At 34.1% G+C, this 19,347-nt stretch overlaps 1 protein-coding gene across 1 annotated transcript; it reads left to right on the top strand.

Annotated features, from left to right (window-relative positions):
- Positions 1-15,760: 15,760 nt before the first annotated feature.
- LOC141641915 (uncharacterized) lies at positions 15,761-17,017 on the top strand. The gene has a single exon (XM_074450558.1). It carries the CDS (start codon positions 15,761-15,763, stop codon positions 17,015-17,017), a length of 1,257 nt encoding a protein of 418 aa, XP_074306659.1.
- The last annotated feature ends 2,330 nt before the right edge of the window (positions 17,018-19,347 follow it).

Below are 19,347 nucleotides of genomic sequence, written 5' to 3'. Positions count from 1 at the left end.
TACTCCAGTGGTAGCCGGGTTAAACCTTGAAACTTGTAGAAATTTAGGAGTTGAAAGGTTTCGGGTTCGACTCTATAAGCTGGGGCGATGATCACTTGACCACTGCAGCTCCCGAAGGGGGTGGCTTACATGGTCCATGTGGTGGTGCGGGAATGCATGGGACTGGGGGAATTCAACCCCCTCGTCAAAATAAAAAACGTTAAAGGAATAGTGTTATAGGCTTATAGTTAACCTAAAATACCGCTAAAACACCATTGTAAAGTACTAAAATCTACGTTAAAACAATATCCCAATTCAGTATATTTATCAATGAAACGATCAGTAAGTCTTGTTTAAGACGGATACTCCGTCTTAAAATATTAGAAATTTTTAACTTTTTTATGGGCAACTTGTCTTGTGGTTTGATATGTATTTAACCCGTCTTAAACTTAAAACGTATAATATCCGTCGTAGATGATAATTTGTGTGAGATGATATCTTAGTATGGGTTGGATTATGTTGTAAGCAACATTGATGTTCATGATGGCATGGGCCGTATTAGTAATCTATATACTTGACCCATAATAACCCTTATTAAAAAACCCTTCCCTCCATTATATAAATACACCCTCCAACTAACCCTAACGCACTCCTTGTTATAGTCACCCGCCTCACACTATACCCTACCATCTAACTCCACCTCTCTCTACTAAAATTCAGTCCACTTCTCCCTTTCAATTGTCCATTTCCGACACTCTTATGACTTATCCTTCTCTAAAAGCTCAGATTTTCCATTAAATCTCACTTTCCCTCAAACTTTCACCAAACTTTCATTCATTCATCCTCAAATAATGAGATTAAAAATTGGATGTCATTTTCATGTTGAAATAAGTAATTTGTTTTGATTAGTTGTATTTAATTAGATATTTGAGGAAATAATAGTTTTCTTATTCTTTTGCATGTATTATCAACTCAATGATCCTCATCTAGTCATCTTTGTACATTTTGTTTGTATTTTAAAGATGTCAGTGATGTATACTCTGGTGTGAATTTTATTTCGATCGTCAACTTTATCCGATTTTATTTGCATTTTAAAGAGGTCAATGTTGTACATCTATAATTTCTACCGTGAATTACTTGTTTTATCAAATTGAGATTAATGAGGTTCGTAATTTTTGTGCCATTTAATACAGTATTCTTCATTAATTATTTAAGAAAATAATTTTTTTATTCACTCCTACATAAATTTTCGTTTTCATTACATTTTCAACTCTTAGATCCGGTGGATTTAAGACCATTAGAAAAAGCACAATCATTTTAATGAGTAATACTCCATTTTATTCATTTTTACATGAAAGATTTAAATTTTTAGGTCGTTTTAATCTTGAATGGATTTTTTAAATAAATTATGCGTTTTTATATTTTGTTATTAATTTCTTTTCGAGACAATAATTGTCTTCTTATTCTTTATTTAGGATAGAAAATCATCAGGCAATGGGAACGAACAATTCATACAATAATGTATGAAGTCTTTATTTATGCTGATGTATTTTGGAATTGAATAATTTTATAGTTCAACATTGAAACACTTGGAGAAAGGAAGTATCAAATGCTATGTAATTAATGGGTACGTAGAACGTGCGTCCTGAAAATCAGGAATGAATTAAATTGCTTTGACTTATTGACTTTTAACCACAGAGCGACACATCAGCTCTGTGGTTGTTCTTTTAATAAAGAGGATATATAAGATATATATTATTAATGTCAGGATGAAAGTAAGTGATAATATTTTAATGGTTTAAGCCGTTTTCCGTTTGGTAGAAAGAATAGCTTATTTAATTTATTAATCAATCTTATCATAATCTTCGGGTTAAATATTACCACATGATGTTAATAAAGACAAATTTTGTGACATTTCAAGGCAATTTGCGATATAATTTGGTATGTATTTGATCTATATTAGACTTGAGACGGAAAGTGTCCGTCTTAAGTGAGAATTAGTATATACGACTAAAGATGGTATGACTCGCATTGAAATTGGTTTTCTTAATTAAAGCTACATGCAGGGTTTGTACTGTGGTTTACATAAATTTGACAAATACTATGGTCTAAAAATTAGCGTGTTACTATATCATCCAAAAGAATTTGTGTTTTGCATCTATAATTGGTTGAGTGGCAATAGTAGAGGTCTATATGATGCATCTCAAACAGATTATTATCATCAATTATTTGAGAACATGATTTAAATAGTTAGGTGCACCACAATTTATATTGCAATAGCAATGAGTAATTCTCCGTATACATTACCATTGTATGCTTAAGAGAGATAGGTAAACGACTTTCGAGATATTAGAAACTCCCAACTTTACAAATTAATTATATGGCATTATATGGCTTAAGATCATGTAAAGACAAATTCACATACGAACTACAAACTATACATGGTATATACTCATCTTTTGATCATTATTTTCCCTAATTGAAGTACAAACTGGTTGATCACAAAAAGGAAACTTCAAGTAGTGCCCTTCGAATACTAATCTCCTACCATTAATCATTACGGTGTAAATCAATAGATCAAGTATAGATTGTATAATTTGAATACCTAAAGAAAAAGTAGAATATAATCCAGAAAACTATCAAATAGTGCACTTTAAAACCTATTCCACCACCGAATACTCCTATAATACTATAACAAATAGTGTGTTGAAGTTTTGGACGTAAAACAAATCCAAGGAACTAATATGCAAGTAACAATGTTTTGATAGTATTACTTTCGTAGTATATTGGAAACACACTGTGAATACTATTGAGTAAGAAATAACGAGTACTTCCTTTGTTCTGTCAATTTACATTTGCTTTATTTTGTGAGGGGAAATAATAAACTAAGTGTAAACTATTGATGGGACGAAGGGAGTACGTATTAATAAAAGCAGAGGTCACATGGTCCGCTCCTTAATGTAGCATAGATAAAAAGCTATTACTAACAGGCTCGTGCATCGCACGGGCATTAACTCTAGTATATATATAAAAGAGGCTTTTTTCAGGCAATTCTAGAGACTCCAACTTTATAAAACTACCTAATTAATTTTTATTTAAAATAATATTATGTATAATTATCCCAATATTTATCTATCTATCTATCTATCTATCTATCTATCTATCTATCTATCTATCTATCTATCTATCTATCTATCTATCTATCTATCTATTTCAATTTGAATTTGATTAGATGTATACCATCCGAAATTAGCTAAAATTTCATCAATGATAAAGTAATCTTTATGCTATACAAGTAGTAGATAAGAATTGCATATAGACTCCTAGATTTGAACAACACTATAGCTGAACATAAGAAACCCTATATATACAATTTACCCTTTTTGGTTTAACTATGCTCTTCCGATTTCTTCTTATTATTATTATGCTTAGCTACTTTTTTTTTGTTTCATATAGGTTTTGTATATTATACAGTACTTTGTATGAATTAGTAGTAGTTCATTTGGTAGATGAGTCGAGTCGATTTAATAGATTCTGTTAAATTTTTGTTTTTATTGTTTACTTAATAGATGTATGCACATCGTTTCAATTCTATTACCATCTGCTCCAATTTAATACGCGTTTTTTTTAATATTTCAGGTGTTTAGAATATAGTTTGGGCCCAGAAGGTTCTTGATAACAAGACAAGATGTTCACATTGACATAACGAATATGATGGCGAGTAAGAGGCATAATCTTTACTACGGAAATCGGTATTTCATGATCAAAAGAACAAACTGATAATTCAATTTATCCTTTTGATGAAATAATATGAGTGTTGGTAAGTAATATTACTATTCTGATCAAAAGAATAAATCGATAATTCAAAAATAATATAAATTCATAAACCTAATATGGATATGCATACTACATTGTGATGAGCTACTACAGAGTATTCTTTCTAAAAGTTTTACGAGGTATTTTTTTCTTTTTTTTTAAATTAACCAAAGCAGTAACTTCTAATGCTATCACTTTGTTGGAGTTGTAACAATGCTCAAATTATATATACTCATGGCAAATATGTTTTTTTTATGACTTTTTGAAGCTTTTTGAAAGGGTCAATTTTCGGTCGATTTCAAACAAGTGAACAACTAACATAACTTCAAAGTAGGAACAAATATGTTGTCTTTTGTGTTTACCTTCCTTCAGGATGTATCTAAACTATTGTGAGAGATTTCAAACATATTTAAATTGGAAATTATTACTAAGATTATTATTAATTCAAATAACCTATTTTACATATGTATGTTTAGGTTTTCTAAAATACATTTATATGAATATAGATGGAGATTGAGAGCAATATTTGGTAGTGATATGATACGAGCGATGGCCATTAGATAACAAAGATACAGAGAAAAAATTTGATCTAACATAATTTTCGTGTTTGATAGAACCGCAGGTCCACCGTAATCACAAGAGTCGGACACAAGGTGATCTCATGAGGCCTAGTTACCCAAAAAAAATACTCCGTTAAATACCGAGACTAACACCTACTTGGCGTCCAAGTCTTTTAAACACTAAGGGGTCGTTTGGTTCACTACTTAGGAATAGAATGGATTGCAACGAGAAACCATAGGAGTATGGGGTTCCAATTCCATACCTTCCAAAACATGTTTGGTTCATTAGAAAAATAAACATGAAGGAATGGAGTTTGCATCCATGGGAAAAAGGTGGGTATGGGATTCCAAGGGGTTTGGGTGGAATGAGAATCCATCAGGATTCTAACTCCATTCCAAGACACCCCAACCAAACACTTGAATGACTAGAATCCATTCTATTCCATTCCAAACCTCCCAACCAAACACCCCCTAAATAATACTCAAACTACTCCCTCCGTTCCGTTCATTTGTTTATCTTCGATTCTGGCACAAAGACCAATGAAAAAAGAGGGACCATCTGGGGGCGATGTTGTTAAATGACTTATGGATATAAGCTACGTAAATCAAAGTATTACTCTTAAAAAATATACCCAATATAAAAAGGTAAACAAATGACCGTAATGGAGGGAATAACTCCTAAATTACCGCCTTACCGCCTTATGTAAAATTTCCCATATTCTTTCATAAATATAAACAATTAAATTTTTAGTTTTTACTACTACAGTTCTCCCTTTACAAAGATAAATGAAATTAATCAGATGGAAAAATGAGGTGAATTTTACACAAAGGTCATGTTATTTACCTCTTAGCCAATTCGAAAACATTTACTTTCATAGATTTTTCATGTTATTATATTTTACTATAGTGCCATCTATTTACGAACATGATTAGAAAAATACTTTAAAAAAATGTGTCAAAGTTGTTTAGGCATTTCATAATTTCTCATTTAACAATAATCGTAAACCATAGCATACAATCAAACCGTAAGTCTTACCTTGCTTAAGATATTATACACTATGTTTATAAGGATTAGAATAAGTAATAATAATTAATAATTAATAATTAATAGGCTTAAGTGAAAGATGTAACACCGTAGGTAGTTGAGTTTGATTAGATTAGATCGTAAATAGATGGTTGGCTTTGATTACCTTGAATTAAACATAATCTATGAGTCCTAATCCCCGGACAAACTTCCACCAAGATTTTGATTTACATTATGGTATGTTTGGGAATAAAGATTGTATTCTAAAATTTAGATTTGACAATTTACATATTTGGCAAACCTATTAGATTTAGATTTCCAAATCCCTACCAAATTCAAGTAAGGCTAAAATAAACTCATTTGAAATCCACTCTCTAACCCCCTTCATTTCAAATCTTTATTTCACTTTGCTAAATTTAAAATGAGACATTTTAAATTAAATTCTTGTTGCCAAACACTCTCTAAAGATATTCTACCTGGCGTAAGAGTTGAAAAAAAGACTGTTAAGGCTCAAATTTGGATTTTTACTTTGAAAAATAGGATTTTTACTCGCACATTGATCAAAATTTTAGAAATAGATTTGGTTTTGAGCCAATACATGCTACACCGTAATTTTTTTAGTATATATAAAACATGATTTTAATTAAAAAGAAGAAAAAAACATATTTGTGCAAATTCTATCTAATAGAGTTTTATAAGTTATCTACCAGTGGAAAATCATAAACTTTTATGGCTATATATACCATCAAAAGATGTGTATTCTCATAGCTAATATAACTAATGTGCACTAATGAACAAAACGGAGGGTCACAAAACCTACTCTCACGGTTCATACATCGTGTCAAATGTTAGCCACATTCATCCCAACTGTTTGTATTGCAATGCGTTGGATAATAGGACACATATGTGATGCAGGAGTGGTCTGACATTCCTGTCGGAGGCTCTTTACCCAGTACAGAGCAAAGGAACCTTGCATTTGGTGCTGCTGCACGCATGGTGCATCCAGCCACAGGCAGGATACAAGTTAGCTTAATGACAGTTCCATAGCGTAATATAATAAACTGATATCATGCTCAGAGTAGAATGATAACTTCTATTGTGACTACTTTTCCTATGCAAATGACAATTATTCGCAATTTACAATTTACTAAATTATATTTCAGTAGAAAATTTAACTATAAATTTGAAAAGTGAAAAACCTTAAAATAATTTGTAATTATCCTCTTATTCTAACAAATCGTAATTCCTATTCCTAGAGTCCTTACATAAACGTACTTCCTAATCTTATATAAAATTAATAAGATAAATTTTTGAAAAGAAATAAACTTGGTGTTCAAATTTATTAAATTTCACGCATTAAACGGCCACATTAGTTGCGGCTGTTACATTGTTTATGTGATAATGGCTGTAATTAAGGGTGAGATAATGAGCCATTAAGTTCGTCTTAATGCTCATTATTCCCTTAATTCTCATCCTCGTAACTGCTCTTTTAGAGCATTATAACTAGTGTGATTCTATGTGAATCAACATACACACAGTAACAACAACACACAACACGATTAAGCAATACAATCACGGTTAAGCTCTCCATCCTAATGGAGCTTTGGAACTTGGGGTGTGAACACATACGGTGACTCTAGTAGCCACCGCTATTGGTTTTGGTTCGGATTCGTGGGCAGAAAGCGGCACGTCGATCATCGTACCTATTCCGCTATTAAGGTACGCATATTTCTAACAGTGGTATCAGAGCTGGTCGTATCTCGGCTTCTGTCCCGACTTTTAAAGACATGATTACATTAAAATTCGTTTTTTTTTTATCATGTTTCTCCGATCATCCTATTGTTTTTGTAAACCCACATTTATGATTAATATGTTGTTTTTTTATTTCATAGATAATGTTTACATATCTAATTCATATGTTGAGTTAGAATCGAATTCATATGTTGAATTTGCATACAATGGTTATTGCCCCTATACCTCCTGACTGACCTCAATCCCGGCGTTCGTCGCCAGCGTGCGATTCTCCGAGATGCGTTTGAGTCCCATGTTAGTTCCGGCGTCTGTCGCCGGCCCGGGTCAGTTGCAAATCTGCAGTCGTCTTCACCGTTCTGCGCGTTCGAGAGCGTGGGTCGGATTAATCGAAGTATTCATCACCGATCTCTGTGACGGTGGTAATAATTTTGATAAAGATTGTGTCGAAATTCAGTTTCCCGCAATTGAGATAAAAACTGTCTTGTACAGACGGCGCATATGTGTCACATGCCGATGTCGACCATGAAGCATTGAGCGCGTTGGTTGACTAAATCGAATTCTCCGGCACTGATCTAAGTGATGGCGTCGGTCGCTCTAGTCAAGTTATTACATAATTGATGGTATGTCGCTTTGATGACGGCGGTTGTTTCTGCTTTATTCTGTGTGAATTTGGTTTTAATCGTAATAAGAAATGGAGTATTGTTTTGGGGGGTTTTTCCTCTGGATCATATTTTTTTTTTGGGGATGAGATGGTTTAATGAAGAGGAGTTCTTCATCTTGAATGTGTTTTAAAAGGAAAAGTTACAGAGGCGTAAGTTTTTTTATTGTTTATTATAATATTTGCTTTTATGTGGTACTGTGAGTATCTCTGCTTTTATGTATGATTATTGACTATGGTACTCTACTTCCTTTTGGTTTCTGAGTATGCTAATATGTTCATTGGATTAATGATAGAAATAAGTTCACATTATACAAATGTTTATAAAGTACAAATACGTTTTGTATAGTTTTATTATGTACATTTGTGTTATACTATATCATTGTTAATGTCTCTAAGTGACATTATAAAATGCTAATTTATTTAGCTATATTTATAAGTGTCTGAATATGTTTCATACAAAAATGAACGTGAGTCATATAAATTTGTTTTATATGTATAAAAAAAAATATCTTGGCGATTTTAGCTATACTCGAGATTTTATGAATGTGTTTCATACTCCGCATATATATTTGTGTTTGGACCATATAAATGTATTTTATGTGGGTGATAATATCTTTCGTGATATTAATTATATTTTATGAATATGTTTCATAATTCTTATTTTACGTGTAAATGGTAAATATCTAAGTGATATTTTACAAGTCACGTAAATTTGTCTTTGTTTGTAAACTTTAGTTGTCTTTCTGTTTTAAGCATTTTGGCTAGCAGTTTTATGGGTATGAGAAATATTAATATTCGACTCCGTGTTCAATTTAGTATATGCTACTCATTACTATCTCTATATTGTGTTTTGCAAGATAAAGTTAGAACTTGCGAATACGTTTCGTTAATTTAATCTTGTGAAATTGTGTAATTTTGTATTACATAGAAAAATAAATATCTTATTGACATTTGTTGTTGGTGAGATTTTATCTTACATACAAGGCTCATATCTTAGTGATATGATAATTATTGTAAATTTGTTTTACATCCTTGTGATATGAGGGTTCTTGTAAATTTGTTTTACGAAATAACTTATATCTTTGTGATATGACGGTTCTTGTAAATTTGTTTTACTAAATGACTTATATCTTTGTGATATATTAGATTATCAGTTTATGTAATTTTGCTTTACATAAATGATGTATATCTTTGTGATGTACGTGTACATGTAAATTCGTTTTACATAAGAGAGCCCGTTATATCTTAGTGATATATAGTAGTAACGTGTAAAATTAGTTTTTACATGAGAGATAGAAAGAAGAATACATATTAGTTGTGTGTCAATCATTCATTAAAACTATCATATATGCTATGAACAAGTTTTTTGTAATCTTTAAAGTCATGCAATTTTGTTTTGCATAGCATTTGTGTAATATCTAAGTGATATTATTATTCGTGCTAATGTGTTTAGCTGATATTATAAGGGTGAATGGCTATTTTTGTTTAGCCGATTTTTAAGGATTAAGTGATTTAGTTTCATTTAATCTGCGTGTTAATTAAATTGTTGAAATTTCTCGTTTATGGCGTTTGTGATGATTATGAGCTTAGCGAAATTTTCGAACGAATAATATAAATGATGGGGTTTAAATAATTTAATTTGGAATTGTGCCTTAAGTCGTATACTTGTGTTTGACAACAAGTGTTTTTTGGTGATTTGTTCACCATGGTAAAGCGGTTTGAACTTTGATAAATAGAGTGATAAGATTTTGTATCTTATTAATTAATCACGATTTGGAGAAATTGTGATAACTATTATATGATCGAGGATGAATATCTTACTAATGAGTAGGATTATGAAAATCTGTGTTTTTTACTAGCATTTGTTCAAATATAGTAAGCTTGATCCATGCAAAATTGTGTTATTTTGTATGTAGACCTATTAAGTTAGTTTTGAGACATGTCTTAAAGCTTATGTAGCGTAAGATTAGGTGTAAGTCAATTTCGATTTGACTTGGGGTACAAGACTGTGTGTTTTGACCCGAAAGTGTTTTAAGGACTGTCGTCGTTTTTTTTATCATACGTGAGATAACGATGTGCCTTTTAAACACGTGGTTGGCTGACATAAAGAGTTATGTTTCCATGGTGATTTGTTTGCCATTCGATTTTGGGATTAGGAAAAATGGAAAACTCTTGATGTTTTGTTGTCGGTACACTCAATCGTCTTAGTAAAAGTCTCAAACTTATTGAAAGGGGAGAAGTGTGCGTCTTGGCGCTAATGACTCCCGAAATGATTATTAATGGTCTATGTTTTTCTTGTTATTGAGGACAAATATGCGGTATTGTTAAATATGTTTGACTTAGTGTCGACAAGAGAATAATGTGGAGATAATATTAATTTGGTTCATGATAGATTCGAGTCAAATGACATCATTTCCCTCAATTCGAGTTATATGTTTGTTTCTTGCATCTACTGCTAATTCTTGTCCTTTGTGGATTTAGAAACAGAGCGGGAATATTTATAACTCGTAGTAATTTAATCTATTGTTTGTCGATAGATTATTCAGTTTTAGTTATGCTAAACTGTGTTTCAAAGAGGCTTTGTGCTACATTGATATGTTAATTCTCTATGCTCTTGGAGTGCATGATTATTTTTCAATAATCAGTTTATTGGAAATCACCGGATTTTTATTTAACCTCTTGTTAATAGTTCATTATGGCTATGTGTTTGGTCATAATGTATATGTTCACCGCTTTACTTTGTTTATCTATTTGATTACATTTAAATATATGTTCATTGTCTTTAACTTTTATAATTCAATCTATTTTTATTTTATTTATGGGTAGTTAAATGTTAAGGAACATCATGAGACCGTATGTTTTTTCCTCTTCATTTGAGATGATTCATGCCATATGGGTGTGTATTCATTATTTTATCATTTTATATAATGTTTGATATGTTCAAACATTTTATGATAAAAATGAAAAACCGACTTTGAACTTAGAGTCAGAACTCTTAGTAAATGTGTTGGTCGAGAATAATTCTTTGATATGTTCAAAGTCTAAATGAGAAAAAATATGTGCGTTGATCTTGCAATTCCTAATCGCTATGACGAGAGGTGTTTTAGTTGAGGAATTGTACGTCACTTGACTTGGTTAAGTGGTATATGACGCTGATCAAGTATTCCTTCTTTTGGTTTATAGGAGGATTCCTTAAATGTGTTTTGAGGAAATTTTATTCGCTCCAAAATAAGTTTTGGATAATATAGAGGTTGGTCATTCATGTCTTAACATTTGTTAAACTTTGTGTTTTAAGTGACCCACGATATATATTCACTTGGATGTGTTCCTAAGTGTTCGGTGAAGATTAGTAGACTTTTGTCTTGTATTCGTTACAATGCAAAAATATCTCTTGGTGAGTGGGAGAATTTGTGATCTAACTGAGACACCAAGGATAGTTTAAGTTCTCTTCCGTTTTGGATAGTGGGAGTAGTCCCATGATCCAAGGTAAAGATGAGAGTTTGTCTACTAAAGAATAAGCATTAACTTGTATGTCAAGTTATAAGGATTAACATAAGGTCGATCCTTAAGATGTTTTGCTCATTATGATAGTGAGAGTTGTCCTAACTATTCACTTGTTGTTACCACTTTTAGTAAGTGGGAGCTATCACTTCTAGTAAGTGAGAGTCTTCACCAAGTAATAAAAATAGATCGTTAATATGAGAGCATATAGACATTGTGACAATGTGTTTATGACAGTAAGGTTTAAGACTATTATGAGATACCTATTATGAGATATGTTCTCAAATGTTCGGATTTGTTCCGCCTTTTCTTCTAAGTTTTGGTCATCTATTTGGTTTTTTGTTTTCAAATAGATGTAAAGACTATTTCTCGAATCAAGGTTCTCGAGGAACTTATATACATGGATCGATCAATTGAGTTTGTCTCAAATGATTAAGATAATAAATCTTTGTGTCCTTCAAGCTTATTCATGTGTTAAATGATCTTCCATATATATATTTCAAATTCCATAAATCATTTGTGTGATATTGGATGGTAGTGGAATTAATATGGTTATGTCAAAATTATAAAGGAGAATAAGTTCTCTTTGTAAATTGGTGACATATTGGTATATATTTAGAAGAAAATAATATTTTGGTTATGTCTAAACCTACGATCAAGCGCAAGAAATGATTAGAGTATTATTTCTTGTTCTAGTGCAGTTGTTATTTTGATGTGTACCTTGTTTAGTACATGGTTGAACGTCAACTTTTATGATTGATAAGTATTTTGTTACGAAATCGATCCTATACACTACAATGATATGTAATCAAGTGATTTTAACTTTTACCTTTGTGGTAAGAGTAGATTAGTTCTTGTGTAGGACTAAGTGTTGTCATCAAGTAAGATTAACTAACAAGATGGTTGGCGCATTATTTTATAAGATGTGTTCTTAATTAGTTCATGTGTTGAGCTAATTATGTAAAATAGTCAGCTTAAGTTTTAATCTTGTTGAGTTGTGGATGTGTTTGATAATGGACTTTTTTGGATTAAGATTTTGTATCTTTTGGAAAATGTTCATATGCATTTGTTGCATGATAAGGCACATAAGATCTCACCAAACTTTTAGATTGCCTAGTCACACAGGTAATCGCCTTGACACTTATGTAGTGGGCAAGATGAGACTGGGTCACTTAACACTTAATAAGTGTTGAGATTATCTTTGTACATAAGTTGTATGGAAAAGATATTGACTCGTTATAGAGTCGCCTTAGTAAGTCTAAGATGAGACTTTTGTAGTCGAAGTATGAGAAGACACCCTATTTTCATACTAAAGTTTTGAACCGAATCACAAGTGTCAGATTGAATATTGAGTATATCAATCTAGTGGCTTGGGTTAGATACTTGAGTAGTATCTAGACTTATGATTCGCACGACATAGAAGCGTGATATGCCCATTATAGTGGGAGCTATGTTGTGACACATATATCATACTATGTGTGTTTTGTCGACCGTAAGGAGTGACAGATGATTCCCTAATCTGTTGCTGTGTGAGCCCTTTTTTGGACTTGTGTGTCCTATTTTGGTACGAAACCCTTTGACTTGGAGCTGTGAGATGAAATTGAGATTTGATGTTGCAACTTTAGCGTGATTTCGGAGAATCATAAAGTCGTTGGTTCAACGGGTCATGTTAGGAAAGCAGTCGAGTTGAGATGGATTTTCATTAGTGTCTAAGGAATGGTTAATTCAACTACACCATGTTAAGCCCGGCCGGCGGTTATATTGTGTATATAACTACGTGACATGTCATAGCATAAAGGGATAGTGTATGCTGCGGTGTTGTTTGAATGATCTGGGGAATCGTTATTGTGAAAGTATTATGTTAGTTTGATGGAGGCTTAATATAACGCTACTTGTTACATATTGGTCGCACGCCTCATTTTCCTGTATGAAACGTGGTTGATAGTTCTTATTGAGTTGTGTTTAGATGAGCTTGGTTGTGTGGCCAAGTGGGAGCTTTTGACTCGGTTGTGTGGCCGAGTGGGAGTATTAAATTTCACGCATTAAACGGCCACATTAGTTGCGGCTGTTACATTGTTTATGTGATAATGGCTGTAATTAAGGGTGAGATAATGAGCCATTAAGTCCGTCTTAATGCTCATTATTCCCTTAATTCTCATCCTCGTAACTGCTCTTTTAGAGCATTATAACTAGTGTGATTCTATGTGAATCAACATACACACAGTAACAACAACACACAACACGATTAAGCAATACAATCACGGTTAAGCTCTCCATCCTAATGGAGCTTTGGAACTTGGGGTGTGAACACATACGGTGACTCTAGTAGCCACCGCTATTGGTTTTGGTTCGGATTCGTGGGCAGAAAGCGGCACGTCGATCATCGTACCTATTCCGCTATTAAGGTACGCATATTTCTAACAGTAATTAATAAGATAGGAAGATTTATACGGAGTACCTTATTTGAGTAATTGAAATACAACTTTTACGTATCATTCAAAATGATATTAAAAGATCTAAACAATTAGAGGAAGGACAAATTTGAAACCCGTGCAACGCACGGGCACAAAATCTAGTAGAAACTAATACGGACATTTTTTTTTCAAGCATCATTTTTTAAAATTTCCCCACAAAAGGATCAAATAAACCTAAAGAAGGGCTCCCATAGTGTGACTATAAAAAGTGAATGTCAACCTGTTATGGAAGCATTGAGAAGTGGAAAATAAGATCGTCGTTATTATTTTCATGTTGTAGACTCATAGATGATATTGTATTATGTTAGTATGTACTCCGCAAGTTTTGATAAGGTGCCATTGTCCTTTAATTTGTGAGTCGTAATTTTGACAAGGTTGCCCACGAGTTAGCTAGAGCTAGTCCATGAACGATTGGTAGCATGGTATTCGTTACCACAGAAATTTGATATGCTTGATTTTATACTCCCTCTATCTCAGCATTTGTTATTTTTACACAAAGACCAAGAAACAAAAAAAATTATTGAAAATTAGTTATAATTAAGTTTCTCTTTCACGAGCATGTATGTCTCTTGCCTATTTCAATATCCACTTGTCAAAAATAAAAATAGACAACAACAATTAATTAATACACTTCAAAATGAAAATAGATAACAATTAATTGAAACGGAATGAGTATATGCTATGGTTTAAGACCCCTTTGAGTTTTTCAAATAATAAAAAGATGGTGATGTAAATTTTGGGGTTATTTTGATTAATTTTAGGTTCATTTCACAAGTTTTGAGTAAAATTGCCTCAGAAATTTTCATTTGTGACGGAAAAAATACGTCACAATCTTGTGATGTGAGACAAAGAGATAGGTGGGAGAGGTAAGTGGGAGGGTAAGTGGTAAGAGTATTGTGAGAGGTTACAAGCTTGTGACCGTCAGAATAAAGACGGACTGTTGATTACAATATACTCCATACGTTATTACTCCCATATCACATCAATTAGTGTCATTGTAGACGGGGATATCGGTCTAAAATGCAGATGAGTCAAATATGTCACCACTTTCATAATAAGACAACCTCCACCATCCCACTTGTTGTTTGTCTTATTATAAAAGTGGTGACATATTTGACCCGTCTATAAATTTAGACAGATAATGTCCGTCTAAAGTGAGATTTTGTGATATCCCATATGGTTTGATAGCACATAACTCAAGGTAAGTAGGGCTAAACAACTTGAAGAGTATGAATGTTTACTGTTTATATATACGTAAATACGGAGTACTATATATTTTGAAATTATGTATAGCACTCCACGTCTGCACGTGAAGTTCTACCAGGCTACCACCTAGGCAGTAAGCACCTATCTATGCTCTTATTATTTCTCAATTGTTTACTCTTTTTCTCTGAGAAGAGCAACTTTCCTAACTTTATGGGGTCCATTTCCTAACTTTATGGGGTCCTCCTTCCACCTACTAATAGGCTAGTTCAATTTTTTTTCTCACTTTGGGGTGTCCTAGGACCCCCTATGCATCAACGTAAATCCGCCACTGACTAGTAGTAAACATTGCGATTTTTCTGCGTAAATATGAGATTTGTGCCCACAAGGTTGAACCATGGACCAAACGTTGAGATCCAACGTTCAGCCATGGACCAAACGTGGGAAACCAACGTTGGCCATGGTCCAAACGTGGGAAACCAACGTTTGGACTATGGCCAACGCTGGGTTCCCACGTTTGGTCCATGGTCGATTGTTGAATCTCAACATTTAGTCTATGAGCTAGTTCATTTTTTTTTTAAAACCGGGTTTTCAGAATTGAGAAGGGTAAGACATTAGGAAAGTCTAGCAAGCAAGACAGAAACCCTACTAGGTTTAGGAATTAATTCCAATACTACCTATATAGAAGCCGTGGTTTCTTTCGGTATTCTACATTGTTCTGTTCTAGTGGTTGACGGTGGATACCCGGGTTTACACATAAAAAAAAAAAAAAAAACATTGTTGTGTTTCAATGGCTTTGAGAGGTAAGAAGAATGGCTCTAAGGGTAGTGCCGCTTATGATTGGGCTAATAATCTGCCTTGTGACATTATAGCATATATCTTTGAGCATCTAGATGACTACCGTATTGATCAACGAAGGGCAGCTTCGGTTTGCGTAGCCTGGCGTCGTGCCGGGTCTCTCCTTAATTTCAAGAAGCCTTCCATTATCAAACTCCCTTTTATTGGCACCTGCCCTGCATATAACGACATTGCTAACTCTCTGTGTCGAATAACCTCAATAACCCCAAATTCGTTGTATTTTTTCATCTCCCCGGCCTTATATCGGACCCAAACTCGGGTTTGGCTGATTCGTGTGGAAGAGATTGGAACGAATAGATGGTTACTTCATCCACCATCTTCTTGGGATCATCGAGAAGAGTATAATTTTAATCTTCTCGACCAACATAAGATCTTGGGTGTGGCTAAGGTATATTTGTCCGATCCGTTGAGCAGGCCTCGTGTTCGTAAAGTTATTTCAATAATGTCCGATTTGGGAAATCGGTTCTTAGTATTGTTTGGTGATAAAGGAAAACTAGCTTTGTGGTCAGAAAATAGTCATCAGTGTAGTTATATCGACACTAGTAATAATTACGAGTTTGAAGATATTATAAATCTTCGAGATCAAATATATGCAATCGACACAATTGGTAGGCTTGTGATAATTAATCCGACTACACTCGATCTTGTTGAAGTCGCTTCTTCTCCCAAGGGAATAATAATCGAATATGATGTTACAATAATGTATCTAGTGTGCTCGGACGGATTCTTGTATTTAGTATATAAAGGTTTTGTGGGTGCCGAAGCATGGTGGAAGGAATATACGTATTTCAATAGAAGGCATTCCTGGAAGGACGTTAGGACACTAATTGAGAGGAATAATGGTTGTCCAATTGGCAAGCCAAAGAAAATGGATGTCGGAGTTTTGATGTTCGACAAGCAAAGCCGTGCGTGGGTAAGAGTCGAAAACTTAGGAAACAAACTGTTTTTCATAACCGAGTATGCTACCTTTTCCCTTACTGCCAAACAACTAGGATGGAATAAAGGGAGTTTCATTTGCTTTATGTGTAAAGATTTCCATTATGGCCCGGATTTTGGTAAGGATCCTTTCCTCTATAAAGTCGAAGGGAACGTTTGTCGGAAACAAGGGGACTTTCATTCTTATATCACGGTTGATTTGGGTCGTCCTCCAAAATGGGTTCGCCCTATGCTACATTCGACCAGAATATAAAATTGTAAAAATCGCAAAAAAAAAAAGGAATAGAAAGAAATGCCGGAAAGGTAAGTAGGAACGATATGTAATTAATCCCTCGTCCCAGTCATTTGTTTGAGATAGAAATAGTCATTATTGCTCTAATGAGCCAAGTGCAAACCATATTGGAACTTCCATGATATCAAAGAAAGACTCGAACCTATGAAATAAAGGCAAAATGATTCACTAAATTTACCTACAGAGTATATTTTTCTTGGTTTGACTCGTTTAAGTCATCCAGCCAAGCTTGGTCAAGCCGAGCTCGAATTGCGCGTAAAATATCTCGTCTGATTATCACCCTAGTTGAGACGGAAAGAGTCATACTAGCTCGTTTGCGCTTCTTATATTTCGAAGTAAACGTTTATTGATGAAATTCTAAATAATAATAATAATAATAATAATAATAATAATAATAATAATAATAATAATAATAAGGGTTAATTGATAAGAATAATCCAAACTATGACGGTCCTGCCCAAACTAATCCAAACTATGCATTATCCCATAAAAATCTGATCTATTATATCATTAACTTTTAATGATTCGGTGGAAGGGCAACCTATTTAATAGGTCACCTCTACCCTTAAGTCATTTTAATCCTTTAATTTACTAACTTATTCATCTCCTTATTCGCTCTTTCTGTGGAAATTTTATAAGAAAAGCTTGATTATATTAACTGAATGTAAGGCTATAAATACAGGGCTAGTATGAACATAGGGAGGCTAACCTAGGTAACAAGATAATCTACTAGACTAAAATACAGGATACTAATAATTAGAAGATTACAAAAGATAATACAATATAATTAACAATAGGAAAGGAATAATATATAGGATAATCCAATATATTATCTAAGTAGTAGTATCTTCAATATGCTCCCGCAAGACGGACGTTCCAAAGGAAAGACCGATCTTGTGCAAAATAGGATGTAAACGTGGTCGAGCTAGTGGCTTGGTGAGAGCATCGGCTAGTTGATCATCCGCGGAGATATGTTGGACACGTAATAGCCCTTTGTTGACCTGTTCTCGAACAAAGTGAAAAGCAAGGGCAACGTGCTTCATTCTAGAGTGAAATACAGGATTAGACGCATACTGAGTTGCACTGAGATTGTCACAGAAAATAACAGGTGGCTTAAAAACGTTGTAGTTGAGCTCAGAAAGTAAAGAACGAAGCCATATTAATTCAGCCGTAGCATTAGCCACGGCTCTAAACTCCGCCTCAGTGGTAGAGAGAGCGAGGGTGTGCTGTTTCTTGGATGACCAGGAGATCGGGTTTCATCCTAAGTATATGAGGTAGCCAGTGGTAGAGACATATTCGTCTTTATCGCCGGCAAAATCCGCATCACATAACGTGTGTAGTAGCATGGGAGAGTCACGATGCAGTTGTATACCGACTGTGAGAGAACCCTTTAAATAACGAAGAAGCCGTTTTAAAGCTAACCAATGGGTATCATGTGGACTTTGCATAAACTGGGCTAGCTTATTGACGCTAAAGGCAATGTCGGGACGGGTTAAGGAAAGATACTGGAGACTGCCAACCAAGGCGCGATAGTCAGATATGTTTGAAATGGGTTGGCCACAGGTACGGGTAAGAGGGGGGTAAGGGCTCATGGGGGTGGTGGTAGGTTTGCAATCAAGCATGTGGGAACGGGTTAGAAGATCGTGTATATATTTGGTTTGAGTGAGGCGAAGGCTAGTGGGAGTCGGGGTAACTTCAATACCTAGAAAATATGACGGGAAGCCCAAATCTTTCAAGGAAAACCGATGGGAGAAGGCAGTGAGAAAATGCGAGAGATAAGAGGATGAGGGGCCGGTGACGATTATGTCGTCAACGTAGACTAGCAGGTAGATTTGATGGGAATTTTTGTTAAAAATAATAAGTGAGGGATCAGACAATGATTGAGTGAAACCATAAGAGAGAAGATAGGATTTTAATTCCGTGTACCAAGCACGTGGGGCTTGTTTTAAGCCATAGATTGCCTTGGTAAGTTTACAAATGTGATTAGGAAAATTTGAATCAACAAAACCAGGGGGTTGGGACATATATACGGTGTCAATTAGCGTACCTTGAAGAAACGCATTGTTGATGTCGAGTTGCTTGAGGGACCAACCACAGGTAAGTGCAAGGGATAGAATGAGGCGCACCGTGATAGGCTTGACGACAGGACTAAAGGTTTCAGAGTAATCAACGCCGGGACGTTGATGGAAGCCCTTAGCAACAAGGCGAGCTTTATATTTATTTATGGAATTGTCCGGGTTATACTTTATGCAGAAAACCCATTTGCAGCCAATGACATTCTAAGAGGGATC

Source organism: Silene latifolia, chromosome 2 (genome assembly GCF_048544455.1).
Source record: "Silene latifolia isolate original U9 population chromosome 2, ASM4854445v1, whole genome shotgun sequence".
Classification (NCBI taxonomy): domain Eukaryota; kingdom Viridiplantae; phylum Streptophyta; class Magnoliopsida; order Caryophyllales; family Caryophyllaceae; genus Silene; species Silene latifolia.
Note: the sequence above shows the minus strand (reverse complement) of the source record. Positions and strands in the feature narration are given on the sequence as shown.

What these genes read in the sequence shown, in the direction of transcription:
- LOC141641915 (XM_074450558.1), top strand. Translation starts at nt 15,761, where the DNA reads ATGGCTTTGAGAGGTAAGAAGAATGGCTCTAAGGGTAGTGCCGCTTAT.